The 20,585-nt window shown below is 43.4% G+C and overlaps 1 protein-coding gene across 6 annotated transcripts in view; it reads left to right on the forward strand.

Moving 5' to 3' along the window:
• Positions 1-7,475: 7,475 nt before the first annotated feature.
• Alkbh3 (alkB homolog 3, alpha-ketoglutarate dependent dioxygenase) overlaps positions 7,476-20,585 on the forward strand; it is a 32,853-nt gene continuing 19,743 nt past the window's right edge. Inside the window, exons 1-7 of one of the 6 annotated variants that reach the window (XM_050147140.1) lie at positions 7,476-7,794; positions 9,619-9,744; positions 10,039-10,136; positions 11,622-11,656; positions 14,037-14,081; positions 15,774-15,877; positions 17,429-17,517. In XM_050147140.1, coding sequence (XP_050003097.1) covers positions 9,690-9,744; positions 10,039-10,136; positions 11,622-11,656; positions 14,037-14,081; positions 15,774-15,877; positions 17,429-17,517 — 426 coding nt within the window. In that variant the 5' untranslated portion in view covers positions 7,476-7,794; positions 9,619-9,689. Of the gene's footprint in view, positions 7,994-8,079; positions 8,239-9,618; positions 9,745-10,038; positions 10,137-11,621; positions 11,657-14,033; positions 14,082-15,773; positions 15,878-17,428; positions 17,518-20,585 lie in introns of those variants that run through there. The other 5 variants (XM_050147135.1, XM_050147136.1, XM_050147139.1 and 2 more) reach the window with 5 other exon arrangements.

Here is a 20,585-nt window from a genome sequence, read left to right on the forward strand (position 1 = left end):
TATTTCCTTTGCTGCGAGGTGATAACCTTGATCAGGAGCTGCAAATACCCTGAGGATGCCATTGGTGAATAAGACATTTGGGCATCCACAGATGGTCTCGCTGGCCAAAGCAGTATGGGCCAGGAAGGTTTCCAGAGTGTGTTTACACTCCAGTGAGATTGAGCCTCTATCCTCATCAAAATGGAAAGGGGCCACGTAGTCATTCTGCCGCCAAGTCACTTGGTGGCTGCCTGGAGCATGGTGACATGTGGAGGACTCCATAATGGGTCACAACATTTGCAGATTAGGTTTGAAATAGTAGCAGTAGCCAGTTAAGTGTTGGCAGGGAGAATTCATGTCATCGAGTCCATACATATCCTCCATCCCTGTCACAATGTCTATGTTTAGACAACTAATTGGACAGGCCTGAGAAGAGGCTGGCATTGATAGGGTATGTCACTGTATCGAGTGATTATAAAAACCTCCTCTACAGGGAGCGGGAAGGCTTTGTTGAGCCTTCACACTGTACACAAACATGTTCGTTATTTGTCACCCGCTTCACTTTCCCCCAGACTGCCTTGTCACAAGTTTTCCCGCTGCTGATCAAGTGTCTTCACTATCCAGAGAACCCAACACCCACTCCTCATGACTCAGTACAGCAATCTCTCACCACAGAGTGGGCCGTCAGTGATGGTTTGAATGGGGATGAGACTGGCATCCACATCCCATTCTTCCAAGGCTCTGATGGTTGCTGAAGCAATCGTGGGTCATCCGAGCCTCTTGTGAGTCAGCTTGAGCCACCGTTCCAATTCTCACATGAGTACCACAATCTCTTGCTTTTACTAACTTTTATTACTAGACCACAGAGGTATTTTAGATTCTGAGGAAATAGCTTTAGTTTTTTGTTAAATCCTGTGTGAATATGTGTGTGGTGTGAATGAACGTGGAGGTATATTTGTGGAAATTGTTCAGTCTTCCACCTCTACGCTGTTTCTGAGGATTGAACTCAGGTCATCAATCTTGCACCAGCAAGTACTTTACCCACTGAGCCATCTTGATGACCTTAACTTCAGTCCTGAGTCCAGGTCCTAAAATGTGTGGGAATTTAATCTTTTAAAAATGTAATCATTAACTGAATATAGGCGTTTAGATCAATTTACATCATATACATGAAGTCTAGAAACTGACGGTTCACGTCTGTTCACTGTGAAAATGGAGGCCAGGATTTTGGCCGCTACTCCTAAAAGTTCTTAGTTTCAACTAATGTTGTAATTGGTCAGACATTGGGCATGGAGGTAACTGGCTGCGCTCACACTGGAACAAGGACTAGGGTACGGACCCAGCCTCCTTTAATGTTCCTACAGCATTCTGCCCATTGGACAAGATAACAAGGGGGAAATGTTCTGGTCTTCTGGGCCAGGAAATAGAGGGTGGATTAGATGGCAATGGTCACATCTTCATTTTCTCTCCTATAGCCTCTTTTACCTTTCCTCAGATGCCACACAAATAACTCAAATAGAAACGAGGAACTGAAACCCAGGTGAAAATGCCCAGACCATGAAGAAATCTTTCTAATGTCATAAACTCACACATCTCAGGAACTATGAGCATAAAAAAGCCTGTTTTGATCAAACTAGAATTGACTACTCATGTTACTAGTGTCCCAGATGTTTTCATATTTTCTATGTAACATTGTTACTGTGGGCATTGATAAAAATTCAAGCAATCATTTTGTTTGGATTTGTTTTGACTTAGACCTTCAAGTAGCCCAGGCTGACCTCAAATTAGCTACATAGCTAAGGCTGGCTTCAGAATGATCCTGCTACCTCTACCTCCCAAATGCTGGGACTGCAGGAATGTGCCGTCATATCCAGGTGTGTTTCTGGTCTGTTTACTTGCTTGCTTTGTTTTTTTAAAGAAAGGGTTTTTCTGTGTAGCTCTGGCTGTCCTGGAACTCACTCTGTAGACCAGGTTGGCCTTGAACTCAGAGATCCACCTGTCTGTCTCCTGAGTACCTGGATTAAAGTCAATTCTGTTCTTTTTAAAGTTCTGTGGCCCAGCTCCAAGCTCCTGCAGGCACTCCCTGGGAACACACAGGCCACTCTGACCAAGGAAGCAAGTAGGCTAACTACTGATCTTCACCTCTCTCTTCATTCCTTCAAGTCCAATCTGCTGTCTCCTCCCAAGCTCTGTAGCACGCCTTCTGCTGTGGCCTCTCCTCACTCTCTGACCTCATTCCCAGGGGAATAAGTAGATCTTGGTGGAACACTCTGATCTCCTCCCTCTTTTGAAGCACCTCCACTGCCTTCAGCCCATCCCCACTTCTAAGTCTCAGGTGCCAAAACCAAGAAATACATTTTACTCTGGTTCCCACACCTATCAGGACTTCAAATTTTTCCTATGGGCAACACAGTCATCATGTCCTCCTACAAACACAAACAAGAGAGGAAACAGAAGAAACCAAGGAACGAAACACCCACTCAACAAAGACAAGACTAGAGATCAGTACCTAGAATTACAATCTTCTCAACCCCAGAAGCCTAGAAGCCAGCAAATATAAACCCACAATCAAGCTAGGCAGTAGTAGTGCATGCTTTTAATCCAAGCACTTGGGAGGCAAAGGCAGGTTAATCTCTGAGTTCAAGGTCAACCTGGCCTACAAAATTTTAAAACACACACACACAAAGCAAAACAAAAAATTGACAATAACAGCCAGAACAATACACCCCAGCTAAGACCAACAACCCTACCAAAGCATCCCTGAAAAGTCCAAAATAGTTGAAGCTCTATAAAAACATTTTTTAAAAAGTTGCCAGACACACACTGGAAAAAAGACAACATCTTCAACAAATGGTGCTTTTCAAATTTAATGGCTGAATGTAGAAGAATCCAAATAGATCCATACTTATCATCATGCACAAAACCCAACTCCAAATGGATCAAAGACCTCAACATAAAGCCAAATACACCGAATCTGATAGAAGAGAAAGTGGTCTTTAACTCATGGGAACAGGAAAAACTTTCTGAATAGAACACCATTAGCACAGGCACTAAGATCAACAATTAATAAATGGAACCTCATGAAAATGAGAAGCTTCTGCATGGCAAAGGCCACCATGATTCAGATAAAGCAGCAGCCTACAGAATGGAAATAGATTCTTACCAAGTCCCCACCCAATAGAGGGCTAGTGTCCAGAATATATAAAGAACTAAAGAAATTAGATATCAAGAAAACAAATAACCCAGTTTTTAAAATGGGGTACAGATCTAAGCAGAGAATTCTCAATAGAGGAAACTCAAATGGCTGAAAAAGAAATGTTTAACATTCTTAGCTATCAGGGAAATTCAAATCAAAACTCCTTTGAGATTTCATCTTACATTTGTTGGAATAGCTAAGACCAATATAACAAGTGACAGCTTATGCTGGTGAAGATATGGAGTAAGAGGAACAGTCACCCATTGTGAGTGGGGATGCAAACTCTTACAGCCACTGTGTAAATAATCAGTGTGGTGGCTGCTTAGGAAGATGGGAATTGGTCTATCTTAGACCCAGCTATACCACTCTTGGGCATGTACCTAAAGGATACTTCATCCTACCACAAAGACACTTGCTCAACCATGTTCATCGCTGTTCTGTTCATAATAGCCAGAAACTGGAAACAACCTAAATGTCCCTCAACAGAATAATGGATTAAGAAAATGTGGTACATTTAACATGAAGTATTACTCAGCCATTATAAAATGACATCATGAAATATGCAGGCAAATAGATGAAACTAGAAAAAAATCATCCTGCGTGAGTTATCCAAAAAGAAAGACAAATATGGCTTATAGTCACTTATATGTGGATATTAACTCTTACGTCAATGATAATCAAGCTGCAATCCATAGAACCACAGATGGTGGATATAGATGAAGGAACTAGAAGGAACAGATAGATATCACTAGGAAAGAGAAATAGAATATATAGTTATGGATGAATGGGGAGGGCTGGAATATGAAGGTCAAGTAGAGACAGAAAAATGATTATGGAAGGGAATATAGAAAGAGACTGAAAACTTATGGGGCATTCAAGGGGCAGAATGGAAACCTAATACAGTAAAACTTTCCTAAAATATATACATATATGAAGGTGATCTAAATGAAATCTCCAAATTATGGGGGAGATAGAACTCCAATTTGTTATCTTTTGTTACCAACAAAGTTTCCAGTACTGTGAAGTGGTTACATCTTATTGAGTTGTTGGCTAACAGGGCCCAATGGGAATCCCCAAATAACTCAAACTGTTGCCAAGACTATAGGGTGTTCTCCACAAACTGATAGCAAGACCCCATTGCTGAAGACAATGCCTACACAACTCACTGGACATGGAGATGTTGACCTGGTACCTACAGTGAGCCTTCACCCCTACATTTCAGCATCTCTGGTACAGAAAGGTACCCTGCAGGCTATCAAAAGCAAAAGGTAAACATCAAGCCAGCCACAAGCTAAAAAATTCGCTAGGGCAATGGTGGCACAGAGCTTGTGGGAGTAATTAACCTGTACCGGAACTGACTTAAGGTCCACCCATGAGATGGTGACCAAGAACCTGAGACTAGATTCCTGGGAACCTCTGGTGAACCTAATACTGGTCTAAGAAAGAAAATAAGTGTAGAGATAAAATGACTTAATGATACTTTGCTATACCCATAGATCAGTGCCCTTGTTCACTAGAGAAGCTTCCTTTTGCAGAGATGGGAACAAATACAGAGGGATACCCACAGACAGTCATTATGAAGAGAGTGAGGGACTTTGGAACACTCAGTCCTAAATGGGATGTCTCCATCAAATCCATCCCTGAAGACCTTGGGGAACCCTGCAGAAGAGAAGGTGGAAAGAGAGTAACAACCAGAGGGGATGGAGGACACCAAGAAAACAAGGCCTTCTAAACCAACATGATCAAAGATCATATGAACTCACAGAGACTGGAGCAGCACAGGCAGGAACTGTCCAGCACCGGGTCCTGTGCGTGTATATTATGGCTTCCAGTTTAGTGTTAGGGGATTCCTGAGTGGGTCTCTGGTTCTTGTGGGGTTTTTTTTTAGGTCCTTTTCCTTCTATTGGTTTGTCTTGTCCAACTTCCATGTGAAAGTTTTTGTTTTATTATATTTCATTCGTAATATATTTTTATATATTTATTATTATATATTTTAAATATTTATTATATTTCATTCATGTAGCGAAACAGCCCCCCCCACACACACACAAAAGAATGAATGGATGGATGGATGGATGGATGGATGGATGGATGAAACATAGCCACTAGGATAAAGGTTAACAACTGAGCTGTCATTTATACTTGCTGGGAAAAATAAAGTCTATTTTCTCCAATAAAGTGTATATAAAATTATTTTCTCCAATAATGGGTATATCAAACACTCTAGGGCAGGCCTCATGTTCAGTGATAGTTATGGGCCCTACAGGTTTTGTTTGCTTTTATTTGGCTACAGTTGGGTGGGTTTGTTTTGTTTTGTTGGTTTATTTTTGTTTTGGGGGTTTTGTTTGTATTGAGTTTCTGGTTTTTGAGAAAGAACTTAAAGCTGGGTGGGTAGGGATGAGGAAAGAATTTGGAAGGACTTTGGAGATGGGAAGACTATCACAAAATATATTTAAATTTTAATTTAAAAAATTGGTTTAAATAATAAATTATTATAAATGAAAGAAAGTGTTGTGATTTCTTTTTTTTAAATATTTATTTATTTATTATGTATACAATATTCTGTCTGTGTGTATCTCTGCAGGCCAGAAGAGGGCACCAGACCTCATTACAGATGGTTGTGAGCCACCATGTGGTTGCTGGGAATTGAACTCAGGACCTTTGGAAGGGCAGGCAATGCTCTTAACCACTGAGCCATCTCTCCAGCCCAAGTGTTGTGATTTCTGATGTCAACAGGTCATGGACTGATTTTTTTAAAACATTCCATCAGAGGCTGACTAGGTGCTAATCAGTATTTTCAGAAGCACTTCATTCCAGGAATCTCTATTGCAGTTCAAAAACTATAATCATCAAAAAGAAAGAAATAACACCCTTTAGGAGATGTATCAAGTGTTCCTGAGCCAGAAGCAGGCATCGAATGATTACCAGGTGATGGAGGGGAAAAAAAAAAACAGTAAAATTACAATCCAGCTGCCTCTCTTTTCAGTTCTGCGATAAATCATTTTTCTCTCAATGTCACAGAGTATAACAAAAAATAGATGCACTGAAAATTGTACTTGAAAGTGGCAGCAATATCAGTACATTGTTTCAGGAACATTGAGCTTGCTACAGCCAAGCACTATTTAGTATCAATACCAGGGAATTGCGGTTGCCTCCTGGTGTTTTAGTCTCATTAGGAAAAGAATTTAAGAATGGACTCAAAAAGAAGTTCAAGGACAATTTTATTAGTTTAAAAGAAAAACACCTGAGGGCAGGTGAGTTGTAAATCTCAGCAGGGCTCAGAGGAAGATAATGGAGAAGGGGGAGGGGAGACCATGGCAGAAGAGAAGCATTAAAGAAGCACATAATTTTGGGGGAAGCCTGAAGTGTGACAGGAAGCATGCTTAGAGCAGAGAGAGCAAGAAAAAAGAAAGCTATGTTTGTTTATGCCCATGTTCTGTAAGAGACTAGTAGAGGGTGGGAATTCAGAGAGGCGAAGCACAGTATCTCATTAAAGGACTTTATTAAAGTCGCTTATCTCTTTAGTGTAGCTTACAATAAGCCTTCCTTCGTAGGGGCAGTCCTTTGGCCAGGTAATTGACACAAACCAAAAGCAAGGCTAGGTCTCCCCAGGACCAAGATTCTATTGTCTTAGTCAGACGAGGGTTTTCCTTAAAAGGTCATTATTGCTACTCTTAAGGTATCAGGCTTATTTGAAAGATTGTGGCAATGATCATGCTTGGATAAATTTTAGAGAATAGCTTTCAGAAGTGCTACAATTAGTACTGTTACGCTGTAAGATACAAGGGCTTAACTTTAAAGATGCTTCTCAAGAGGTCGGATGCGTGAGGAGACACTTTGAGCCATCTTGAATAATTAAATTTATATAGTGTTCTAGATATTTTGATCTTATTTAATCCCACTAACAGGAGCTATGATCATTTAAAAAGGAAATGGAGCACTTGGGAATTCTATGGCTGAACACACTATGATCCGAGTCCTTCCAACTCCCGGGTCCGTCCACCAAGTTCCGGAATACTATGGTTGCTCTTTCCACAACAAACCAAAGATGCCAGCACTAGTTTCGGGAGCTTCCGTCGTGGGGATATAGGCCTTGGAGACTCATCTTCATTCCTACCTCCTCCTCACATTGGCCGTCTTAAACCCCCGCGCGTGTCCACAATTCTAATCTGGTTCCCTTCAGCATCTCGACCCGGCCCTCTAGGCACCAGGAATATGGGATGACCCGGACTCCGGGGTACACACCGGAAGCGGGCGGCAATATTTAACGTAAGAGGAAGTAGGTGACAGCGAGGCCTGTGGTTGGGCGTTACAGGAGCTGGTGCCTCACGCTGAAGGTTCCCCAGCGTCAGGAAAGCAGGGAAGTTTCCGCGAGCTCAGCCGGCTCGGTCCCGCGCGCCCAGCCCTGGCTTGCGGCGCGTGTGAGGACTGCTCCTAGGCCACCGGCTGTATGGGAGTCGGTCTGAATTAGGGAAAGGAGCCCAGCTCCCCCGTCACATCAGCAGGCTGTTCCCCACTGTTCTTTACCCCAACCCCGAGGGCGGTGCTGGCTCCTGCGCTTGCTTGTGAAGGAGAGGCTGGGGCTCAGACGGTAACGTCAATTGGCTCGGTGTTTACAGGTGGGACAGGGACAGATCTGCATTCAAAGCAAGTTCCCGCTACCGCCAGAGCCCTTGTTCTTCTTAGGGGTTTCAAGCTTTGGGTGCCAGGGTGGCAGGAACTCCACAGACTGAGTAAGTCTCAGACGGCTCTGAGAATTTTGATTTTCAGCAATTGCCCTAGACGAATGACATCGCTCCTGTGTGAATGAGCAGCAAGGTGCGCTGGTCAGAGGCCTTTGGGGACCCCCGCTAACCCTCGTCTTATGCCTTTAAGACCTCGGAGATGAGGGCTTCCTTCGCACATCTTGCTCGGCTGGAGAGTTGGATTTGATCGTTTCATTAACGCCTTGGGGCAGCTGACAGGCTCTTCGTGTCTCTACCTGATATAGGTTGTTGTTGATGAGACAGGCTCTCAATATTTAACTCAGGCTTCCTGGATGCTGAGATTACAGGAGTGTGCTGGTAAACCATACTTCTTATCACCTAAGGAGATTTATAAGCATGGAGTCCCGAACCAGATCTACTCTTGTGGATCAGAGGGTCTAGGAGAGGGGGCTGGGGGATCTGTAGGCTGAGCGTTAATATAACTGTGTTCTCTTTGGGAACTTGAAGCTTTCCTAGACCCATAAAGAAGTGGCTCGTAAATTCAGAACATGTGTCCCGACCCCCCGTGTTCTGTATTTGCCACAGGGTATAATTAATGGGCAAAATGTACGGGATTTGATTAGCTTAAGGCTAAGCCTTGATAAAAGCTGAACTTTTAGTCGGTATTGATTTCTCTGAGTGACTTTGTAAGTCACTAAACCCCTGCTCCCCATATATATTAGCATCTTACCTTTCTCTGCTTGTTATAAGCATAGAAATGGAATCTTTCCTAAATCATAGTTTTGAAAGTGGGATATGAATATTTTAGATTTTAATTTAAATTTAATTTTAGTGGACAAATTCTTGTATGTATTTATGGGATACTGTGATGTTTTGATACATGCTTGTGATATAGAAAGAGCACAAAATGAATACATTTATTACTTCACATGCCATTTTGTGACAGAAATATTTAAAATCTACTCTTTGTAACTATGAAATACCCAGGATTTGGTGTTTGTGGTTATTGTTCATGCAGTAGATCAGTAAAACTCACCTTGTCCAAATGAATCTTTGTACTTTGGATCCACAGTGTCCTTTTCCCCATTTAGCCCCCTTCCCTAGTCACAAGGAATCACATTGTCCTCTTAAGGCCTCAGCTTTCTTCAGTCTTTATGTGTGAGGTCATGTAGGATTTGCCTGTTTGTGCTTCTCTTACACTTGGCCAAAGTCCTTCTGGTTCCTCTGTCATGTCTACTTTTAAAACTTCTGGGGACGCTCATACAACCAGTGTAAGCAGTAATGCATGAGGAAGCTGGGTCTTGACGTTTTCTTTTTTTCCGGCTTTTGAAGCAGGGTTTCTCTGGGTAGCCCTGACTGTCCTGGAACTCTGTAGAGCAGGCTGGCCTTTGAACTCACATAGATCTCCTGCCTCTGGCTCCTGAGAGCTGGGACTAAAAGCAAGCACCGCCACATCTGACTTGGCCTGTTTTTCAATATTGGTATCAAGGACTAAGGGGCATGTTCTGTTCTTGAGACTAATATGAATAGCATAGTCTGTGTGTGATAGACTGACTGCCTACTGAGAAAGCGCTGTGATAGACAGCAGGCCAAGTGAATCAGCTTCTACAGTTGACTTTATGTAGGAGCTCTATCTGCTGTTGTGCTGTCTCTTCTGACCAAAATGGCTTTAATTACCTGTTAGGAGGCCAGGCTCTCACAGTCTTTAACAAAGCACTTGTTTCTCTTTGAACACAGGTAACCATCCCATGGTTTGACTCAGGAATGAAATCTTCTGAAATCTCAGAACAGAAAGCTTTGTGTTCAATATGGACGACAAAAGACGGCGAGCCCGAGTACAGGGAGCCTGGGCTGCTCCGCCAGGCAAGCACCTGCAGGGACTGTGTGGGTGTGGCCAGCCGCCATCGTCCTGATTTTAGCCTTTGCTCTATAACAAACTTCCACTCTAGTTGTTCACAGTTTTCTTTAGAAATGGCTGGCATTTGTCTGATCTGGTCGATGGTGAGCTAAGGGCATTAACTTGGTTCCTCCTGTTTAGTCAGTACCTTCAGCGTGGGTGGAGCCTGGTTGTTGCCTTGCCAATTACATTTTGGGGTCATAAGTCATCTTCAGGGAGGTTTATCGGCTCTTGTTTGAGGCCCTTCTCTCTTGTTTCAGCTACTACTAGTAGGAGCCATCTTCCCCAGACACCGGGACAGGCCTGGCGGAGGAAGCAGCTGCCTGACAGAGAGTTTGTATTCAAAGAGCCTCAGCTGGTAAACTGCTGTTTCTCCTTCAGTGGTAACAGAGATGTGCTTACAAAAGCTGGGTTTCTGGAGCCGGTGCCCCAGCGGTGGCTGAATGGGTGTACTTAAGAGTAGCAGAACAAAAGGAGTCTAATAATAATGAAATGTGAACTATTTTGGTTTTCTTATCTGCCTGAAGATTCTTTGTATTCTGCCCTCATTGCATGGCCATGTTTCCCTCCAAACCCTCTGTCTTTTGGGGGGGGGGGGCAGGGAAGCTGTACCATGACTACAGCTTCGTGGTATACTGTGACAAGAGCTTGTATTATCTAGCTAAGATCTAACAGTTCTACAATGATGTTCTCTTCAGAATTGTTACAGAAAATCCTTCTGAAATGTCAGTGATTATACCAAAATGCCTGATTTTTTTAGCCCCCACCCCCACAGGAAATAAATGTAAAAAACATAGATGACTCAGTTTTGGGGGGACAGAGGCGTTGCAGGGCTGGGATCAAGCCCAGAGTCTTACATATGCTAGGCAAGTGCTCTCTTGAAGTAAGTCCCAGTTCTTTTTTTATTTTTATGTGTGTGTTATGCAAATGCATGTTTATATGTATGGGTACACATGTGTATGTGCCTATAGATGTGTGTGCAGAGGCCAGAGGTTGACATCAGGTATTGTCCTCAATTGCTTCCCACATTATATCCAGTCAGGGTCTCAGCTGAATACAGAATGTTCTAAATGCAGCTAGTCTAACGAGCCGGTCTGCCCTGGGAGTTCCCTGTCTCTGCCTCCCGAGCTCTGCATTGCAAATAAGCCTCTGCACCCATTCAGTATTTACATGGTGTGGAGAATTTGAGTTTAGTCTCTCATGCTTTTGTAGCCATCTCCTCAGCCCCTTCACTTAAAAGAATAATAAAATGAAAAAAAAATACAGTTTAAAAGTTCGGGATCTTGGTATAGTAACAATCATATAGATCGGCGGTTCTCAACCTTCCTAATGCTGCAGCCCTTTAATACAATCATCATGTTGTGGTGGCCTCAACCATACACTTATTTCATTGCTACTTCATAACTGTGCTGCTGTTAGGAATTGTAATGTAAATATCTGTGTTTTCCGATGATCTTAGGCGACCCCTGTGAAAGGGTCGTCTACCTCCCAAAGAGGTCATGGCTCACAGGTTGAGAACTGCTGATATAATAATTACCAAAACTCCTCTTAGAATGTATCTTCTACTTTAAAAAAAAAAAGTCTTTTTTATTAATAAAAGGTTTCTGCAGAGTGTCTGGCTAACGGGAAAGTTGACTAGTTCTAATTGTATCACATTTTCGGTCATCTGGCCAGTGTGACATAGTTCTAGGAACTGCAGGAACAATGCTTTGTTGGGGTAGTGGTGGTTGGATGGAAAAAGGATAGGTGTAAACCTGCCTTGTTTTGGCTAGAAATGAGAGGTATGTGCTATTCTTGACCCTTGGGAACCATCCCCAAGTTCAGATCTGCTGTTTTCTTGCAGGTTGTGCGTACAGTCCCAGAGCCCAGAGTGATTGAGTAAGTAAGCAATGCTCACAGTGAAGTGCATGGCCAGGGTCTATCCCTCGATGACTTTCCCTTTAAAAAGAGCATGGCTGGAAGGAATAGTCTACCTCAGTCGTTGAACTTGATCTTTTGAGGAGACTTCCTGGGTTTACCGATGGTATAGAAAACACAGCAAGATCTCTGCACATTCAATTCTAACTCTGGGGTTGATTTCCTGGCCCCGTTTCATTGGTTTCTGGAAGGGTAGACTGGGTACAGAAAAGACATTGTCCTGAGTCACTGCAGCCTGGCTTGTTGGGAAGCCTTGAGTGCCCTTTTGCTAGCAGTCCTTATGAAAACTGCTGTGAACTAGATGACCCTGCATCCCATGTACTAAAACCATGGGGTTGGTGCTGAGCAATTTAAACAATGTTAAATGTTCCTCTTGTATTCATTTGTGTCTGGAATGTTTTCCAAAGCAGGTGTGAGATATATTGGCTTCTTTTCTCCTGTCTCTCACTTTCCACCTGATGTAAATGAACTATCAGTATGAGCTATACTTTTATGTTAGCAATTAGCATCAGATGGATGTTCTTGTCTATGAGCAATCTATTATGCTATAAAGATATTTGTAGACTGGTTTTACAAGAATTTGAAACTCACACAAATATCAACATAATTTCAGTAATTATCTAGTCACATCTTTGCAACTAGTTAGCTATATAACTAGTTCTGAGTTCTTTCCATCTCTCTAGAATTTGATTTTCTTCTTTGGATGTTAAGGACTAGTAGTAAAGTCACTTAAATCCGGCTTAGGTCTACTAGTCTTTGACTGTTTGAACGGTACCTATGCAGTATCGCCTCCTTTGGTGGTAGAGAGAACAAAGCCACGAAACCATTACAGTTGGGCTTAAAAGGGAGGGATGCAGTCGTAAGTTTGCAAGTCGAGGGAAATGTCACAGCATCTCTTCCTAGGGGTTCGGGGCTCAGCCTTGCTGTGTCCAAAGTTAACTCACCTAGGCTTTGTTTGCCAGTTCCCAGAAATGTGCTCCATGTTTGGAGTGAGGGAGTTTCTAGATACCGTTCTGTATATCTCGTGAAAGCACAGTATTTATATCCTCGGAATCTATTTAGATAACTTCCGTAGTAGAATGTGGTCCTTGGGAAATAAATGCTAGCTGTGCTCATTCAGCTACTTAGGAGCCTAGTGCAGAGGTCAGGAACCGCTGGCCCCTGAGAGAGGTGATAGGAAAACCTTTAAAGTAGTAAATGATCTGTGTGCTCTGTTGCTTTTCTGCCATGAAACTTTCACCTGTATGTCTGTGTTTCACACACCTTTCCACACTGAATTAAATTCAGCAAGTTTTGTTTGTTTGGTTGGTTTGGTTTTTATTTTTTGAGACAGGGTTTCTCTGTAACTTTGGATCCTGTCCTGGAATTTGCTCTGCTGACCAGGCTGGGCTTGAACTTACAGAAATGTGTCTGTCTGCCTCTGCATCCCAAATACTTAAAGGCATGTGCCACCTCTGCCCAGCATTCAGCAAGCTTTTTATCACCCATCCACTGTGTGTAAGGTGTGAGAATAAGCCACTCTTTGCCCCTTAAAAGACCCACATCTAACAAATAGAATAGACATTTAAACAAGTCGTAATTTTGTACATAAGATCGAATACTGGCACAGGGTGAGATGGGTCATGTTACTGGCACAAATTAATGGTCAGGGAAGTTTTAGAGGTGAGGTGCAGTGAGATTTTTGTAGGGGAAGTGAGAAGCTTTCCTTGCACCAGACTGGGAGGTGAGTTGGATAGGGGCTGCTGGCCAGTAGGGAAGTATTCCTGCATACAGAAACATGGGCTGGAAACTCCTGTAGTGCTGTAGTAAAGGAATGCAAGCGGTTGCTGCTGAGGATGGTGGCTCTGTGGGAGTCGTCAGAAGAGAGGTCTAGGTCTCAAGGACCATGAATGCAGTGATGGGGATACTGAAGGAGTTCTGCCCAGAGGAAGAACTCACTAGACATTTATCTTTGAAAGTAACAGATGCTCTAGGTGTTGAGGTGTGTGCACTTGCGCCCTGGGCTGTAGTCCTCATTCTAAACTCTCCATTGGTGATAGGTTCTTGGATCCTATCAGCCTAAATCATGCGTGAAACCTAGAGGGGTAGAGTCAGAGGTTATTATCTCCCGCTTTTGTCCCCATGGCCTGATCCCCTCGGGGTTCTGTTCCCAGTACCATTAACGATGCGCCACCATTTTGCCCCTTGTCTAGCAGTTGAGGAGGAGGATAGAGATTCTGCCCCCCTCCTAGTGTTCTCTAAAGGTAACCAATCCTAACGAGTCAGGGCCGTGGGAGGGCACAAACAGGGTGGATTCCATTGCCTCACACTGACACGTGCTTCTCCTCTGCTTCTTTAGCAGGGAGGGAGTGCATGAAATCAGCCTGTCACCCACAGGTGTGTCGAGGTAGGTGACTCCTCATTGGTGCGTGACTGCAGCTGTCACTGAGTTATAGGCTCTTGAAATTGTCCTCCCCTTATTAAGGAACAAGACTCGGGTAATACCTCCTTTTTATAAACTCTTTCTAGCATCAGAACATTTTCACAGCTTCTGACTGTTAGAGCAACTGTTGTGACCACAGTCTCACGAGGCAGCCAAGCCCAGAGAGACAGTCCTTTTCTTGCACCCCGCCACTCACAGTAGCTTAGTGCCAGAGCTAGCTCCAGTCTTTCGTGAGTGCTACATTATTTATTGCTGCACTTCATGAACTACATATATATTCATTATATAGTGTTACATTGCCACATTAAGGTGAATTGAAGGTAAAGTTAAATATATATTAGATATATATAAGAAGGTAAAGTTATATATCTATTACGTGTAGTCACTATTTAAAAATATTTTAATGCACAATATATTAACTATCACCATAAACCAATGAGATAAACAATTACATCAGAAATGACCAATGAAAGTTGCTTAACAGGATCCTCTTCTGGATATAGAGCACCCTGTAAAACTGGCTGGTGTGGCTACTGTTTAAACCCCTTTTGGAGTCTCCCAATCTTTGTTTTTTATTGCTGTGATAAATACGATTCCTGAGTGCAGTGTGGAAAGGGAAGGGATGGCTCCACCTTTCAACTCTCGGGTCACAGAAGTCGGGCAGGAACAGAAGCAGAGGCCATGGAGAAATGCTGCTTACTGACTTGCTCTTCCTGGGTTAATCTGTTGTCTTAGCCACCCCAGGACCATCTGACCAGGGATGGTATTGCCCACAGTAAGCTGGGCCTTCCCACCCCAATCGTCAGTCAAGACAAAACCCCCACAGACTTATTGGCCAGTCTGACGGAAGCAAGTCCTCAGTTGGGATTCTTTCTTCCCCAATGGCCCTTGATTGTGTCAGGTTGACAAGAAACAAAAACAGTAACAACAAAGCAAACCAGCCGTATATCCGAGACACTGCCCTTTGAAGCAGTATGCACGACCAGCTGTGTTGTGCTGCTCAGCCAGGTCTTGTGTTAAGTAGGTAGCTTTAGATGGGCTCTGGGTCTTCTAACTCATATGCACCTTCTGAGGGCTTGCTGCTGTCAAGACTGCAGGAGAGTGTGCTTCTAGACTTTCCTTAGGGAAGAGATACAAAATGACTTTTTCAGCTGAATCTGTAACAGGATGAGAATGTATTTAGTAAAAGGAAACCTCATTTGGGTATGTTTGTTTTGATAGCCATGGTAGTCTCTGTCTTCTAATGGATATAGTTTTAAAAAATATTTTTTGACCTCTACGTTTTACTAGTTCCTCTTCATAGTGACCTTGTGAAATGGATGTCATTGTTAGGTTACACGTTTGGAAACTGAGGGACAGTAGTGCCTGTCCAGTGTTTCCAGACAGAGCCATTCTAGTACTCTCTGTCTCCTCTCTCCGGGGCAGTAAAGGGTCTTGAACACTGTTTGAAGCAGAACTCTAGAAAGCCTCGTGTGTCCCTCTTACGGCTGTGTGTCTTCAGTGGTGCCACAAATGGAGTGTGTTATTTTATGCAAAGACCATATGGAAGGAAAATAGCTCCATCTGCCCTTTAAAGTGAAAGTCTAGTCAACTCTGCTGGTATTCAGTCCGCCTTTTCTGTGTAGTTCCGCTAATGACCGCTCTCTCTGCATTAAGGGTGTGTTTATATCCTGGCTTCGTGGACTTGAAGGAAGCTGACTGGATACTGGAGCGCCTTTGTCAGGATGTCCCCTGGAAACAGAGGATGGGCATCAAAGAGGGTAAGCAGGCCTCTGGGCACAGTTGCTGCTGCACAGTCCCCGTTCAAATGTTTTGCAGTTCCCCGCATCGGCTTAACATAGCTGGTCTCAAACAGGATAAAAGCCAAGACTCCCTAAGGGACAGACAGGAATTAGTGTGCCGGGCAGAAGCCATGCCCAGCAGAGACCCAGAGGTCAGAGAGAGTGGACAAGAGAGAGGCATGAGCTCAGAGAGCCAAGAAAGCCTGGCTAGCTGGCCCGTGGCTGACATGCCCTCCATTTCGCTTTAACTGCTTCTCTATTCTGATGGTGCTTGTTCCTTCTTTATAGAAGTTTCCAGACCTTTCTTTTTGCTAATCCATTTGGCACACATTTTACTGAAGTCCTCCTTACTGACTTTGTGTTTTCTCATTCCTTCCACTGGAGTCAGCCAGTCTCCTTCAGTTTCCATGTCTCCTCTTCTGAGCTTGTGAAGATGCAGCACCATTGATTACCTTACTCTGCTCTGCCCCTTACTGTTGCTCTCCCTGCTCCTGCAATGCCTGTGCTACCTCACATGGCCACTAGGAGGCGTCTGTGCTTTGACATAGGCTCCTTCCCTAGGACTTGGAGCCAGTTTGAATTGCTTGTGAAGAAAGAGACAAAGTGCATGTGAACTGGCTTCATTTTTTTTTTAACATGGGTGTCAGAATAGGAGCCTTTTTAAGGAAGCCTTCCCTACTCTAGGAGTTTTCACAGTGTGGCTTTGGGTGCTTGCTTTAGCGTTCCAATAATTGTTAATTTTGAGCAAATTACAGTTCAGAGGCTCTGTAATTCTAGGTTTTCTTATCTTTAAAATTTATCTAATAGTACATAAATTATAAAATTCATGTTAATTAAATAAATTAAAATGATGCATGATACTTGCTTAACAGAATGCCTACTGGTGTGTGGGTGTGTGTGTGTGTGTGTCCTTTAATGAACACTGGCTTCCCCGACTCCTCTTTTCGGCAATTCTGGGTTCAAATGCAAGGCTTTATGCAGTCTTAGAGGTTTAGAAAGTTCTACTACTGAGCTGCATGTCCTCAGTCCTGTGTTAATCTTGTTGTTGTGACTGATGTCTGTTGGGGAGAGATGGTAGCCCCTGACCTCTCTAAAACAGTTTAGATAGCATCCACGTGTGACAAAAGCAGGTGTGTGTTACAGTTGCTTCCACTGTTTTAGATCAGAAGGACATGTACAGTGTTGCCGTGAGGTATACAGATGACTAGGTTCTCTTGCTTTTCAAACGGATTATTACTACAAATCCCATTTCACATGGCTCAGGCTCCATATTCTGCTTTTTGAGATTTTTTTTTTCTGTGACTGAAACAAACAGATCATACACTTTCCGTCCCCAGAGCCATTGCCCAGGCTGTCCCTGCCAGCATGTCTTTCCTGTGTAGCCCTTCCAGCGTCCGCTAGCCACCTCCCATATCCTGAGGAAGGGACTGGGTCAGCCTTCCTCTTCCTTGTGTTCCTCACACTTCTCCTCCAGTGTGGGCACACCTTACCACGGCATCCGTCTCAAGAGCCCTGTATTTTCTTTCTTAGATATAACTTATCCGCAACCAAGACTTACAGCATGGTATGGAGAGCTTCCTTACACTTACTCAAGAATCACTATGGAGCCAAATCCTCACGTATGTTGAAATGATGTCACTGGTGTGGTTTTCTGGTCTAAGTGTTAGTACTAGAGTCATCGCTCAGAGAGGCATATGACAGACAGTTCCTGCTTCAGAAAGTCCTCTGGGCTCGGAAACCGCCCGCTACTCGTCCTCTGTGCGCTCCTGATTGTAAATGAGCTCAGAGGACAGGAGGAATTGGAACTGTGCATTGGGACTGAGTGCAGGGTTCGGGGGAATGAGCTGCCTCTCCTGACCCCTCCTGTGTGAACACTGCCGTGTTTTGCTGTGCAGCACATCCCTACAGCTGGCCAGTGAGGGTAGGGCACCTTTCCATTTCTCAGCTCTGTTGTTACTTGTGAAAAAAAATCTGGGGTTTGTTAAATTTATATTTATATTCTGTGGGTACAGTTTCCAGACTTCCAGCTTACTGCCACTTGGCCTTGTTTCTACTGCTTTTGTTTTTGAAGTTTTCCATGATAGCTAGGCAGTCATGGTACTAACATGCCTGCAGTCCTACAACTCAGGAAGCTAAGGCAGGGTGATCATAAGTTCAAGGCCAGCCTTAACAACACACTAAAGCCCTATCTCATAAAAAAAAAAAAAATCCATGTCAGTAGACAAAGATATTTTGGTCTATAAATAAGCTTGTCAAAGGCTAGAGTCGAGGCCCAAAGCGCTCCCAGTTCAGTTCTTGGACTCTTGCCTTCGGCAAAAATGTTCTGCTTTACTGAAAGAGACTTTGAAGAAGTGGAGTTTTGCTTATTCATTTGGGCACACAGAAGTGTGGCGTGTTTTAGAGCCCTAGCAACATGTAAGTACAAAGGTCCTGTGTGCTGACATCCCCAGTACAACATGAGCACAGTGTGGCTGCACAGAGGAGGTGGCTGCTGCCATGGGGGCTCTTCCCTAGAGCAGGCTGCAGGCTGTGACTGCAGAAGGTGTGAAACTCCTTCTCTCTGAGTAGACTTGGAGACCTGGGCAACAGAAGCTGCCCCCACTTTGTCACAGCTGATTACCTGCTTGTCCATGACCACAGTGGCAAAGCTGGGAGCTAAACAGGCTGTGGGGAAGTCCTTCATTTTGTTCCAGCTTGTCTTTCAGTCGGCTTTCTTTTTGGTCAACATTGCTGTATGTCTGTTGGGGGCAGTTCCTGGGCTTAATAACCACCATTTTTAGAGTACATAGAAGCCACACGGTCTTTCCTGGATATTGTCTTTCACTTTAGAGTCATTTTTTAAAACAATTTTTCAAAAGAAATTTTTTTACCCTTATTGAAATTGTCATCTCACCCTTATTGAAATTGTAGTCTCAGCACTTAGGAAGATGTAAGAGGGCTTCTGGGTTTGAAATAAACCCTTCTCTGGAGAAACAAAAGTGGCTTGGTGTAGTAATAAGTGCGGCGGGGCTGCGTCCCCAGCACCCCGGCTGCCTGGCTAGCTTATACCCGAAATAACAACACACAAACTGTATTCATTTAAACACTGCTTGGCCCATTTCTATCTAGCCTCTTCTAGGCTAATTCTCGCACCTGGACTAGCCCATTTCTAATAATGTGTGTAAGCACCCCAAGGTGCACTTACCGGGAAGATTCTAACCTACGTCCATCCTGGGTCGGAGCTTCATCGCGTATGCCCAGGAGAGTGAAGCAGGGCCTCTGCTCCAGAGAGCAGAGCTGTCAAGTCTGAGCTCACTTCCTCTTCCTCCCAGCATCCTATTCTGTTTACTCCTCCCACCTATGTTTTAACCTATCAGGGCCAAGGAGTTTCTTTATTGCTTAACCAATGAAATCAACAGATTGATATATGACACTCCCACATCAGCTTGGGTGTGGCTTGGTTGAACAGCACAAGACCCTGGGTTTTGTTCCTAGCACCACAAAACATAAACTAACCAAACTAAACCAAAGCCCCTTAAATGAATAAAAATGAAAAATTATCTGTTTCTCTTAACTATCATTAACAAGTCTTAAATATTCTATATGGATTTAATGCCTATATAATATTTCATAGTCTTTGACTACATTAATTTATTCAAGCAAGCCTCTTGTTGGACATTAAGATTGCCAGAACAGAACTAGGAAGCTTGCTCAACCAGTAAGTGCTTGCTGCACAGGCCTGAGGACCCGAGTTGAGACCCACTTTCCAGTCTCAGGTGGAAGAGCACAGTAATCCTTGTTTGGAATCCCAGTGCTGAGAAGTTCACTGGCCACTTAGTCTAGCCTACTTGGTGAATTCCAGGCAAGTGAAAGATCCTGCATCAGACAAAATAAGAAAGAGCCGGACTGTACCTGCGGGATGCTACTAGACGTTATCTTCTGGTCTCTAAGCATATACATGTGCAAACACATGCACACAAAAGAGTCTCAAATTATAATCCTATCATGGAATTTTGTATGTTTATTACTAATGTATTTAGTATATATACATTTATTTTGAGACAAGGCCTCATTAGATAGATAGGCTGACTTCAAATTTCTCTAGCTAAAGATGTTCAAACTCAAAATCCTGATATTCTAGCCTCCATAGTGTTAGAGGCATGACCACAATGCCCAGCTTTAGATGTAGGTCTTGAAACGTGTTTATCTTTGAATGATATTGGACCTGATGTATAAAGTAGATTAAAACTTAATCAGCTGCAAGTCCCACCGACATGACCTTTCTGGAGACCCAGGCCCACCTTTGTGTCACTGAGCCGCTCTAGAAACTGTTGCGTTCTCCACTCTCCTTCAGATGTCTCCTGAGGATACAATGCCTTTACTGAGCAGCAAGATGACGCTTAATTTTAATTTAGACATTCAGTTCTAAAGGATCTCTATTTAGAGAGTTGGTTAGAGTCTAAATTAGTCCTCCATTACCCATCCCATGTCTCCCTTTCTCTATACTTCACTACCAAAAATAGCCAAGAAAAAAACCATATACCACTTAGAAACATAATGCAAACTTGATGTTGTCACAGTGTTGAGTCCCAAGCGAGTCAGGCAAGTGCTAATGAGTTTCACAGTTACATTCTAGAGCCATCTTCTTTCCATTCTTGTTTTCTTGTTAGATGTGTAATTCAGGCATCTGCTTTTTCTCTTTCTCTGT

This window comes from Alexandromys fortis, unplaced genomic scaffold (genome assembly GCF_014885135.2).
Source record: "Alexandromys fortis isolate MF-2015 unplaced genomic scaffold, M_Fortis_MF-2015_v1.1 scaffold_12, whole genome shotgun sequence".
Taxonomy (NCBI): Eukaryota; Metazoa; Chordata; class Mammalia; order Rodentia; family Cricetidae; genus Alexandromys; species Alexandromys fortis.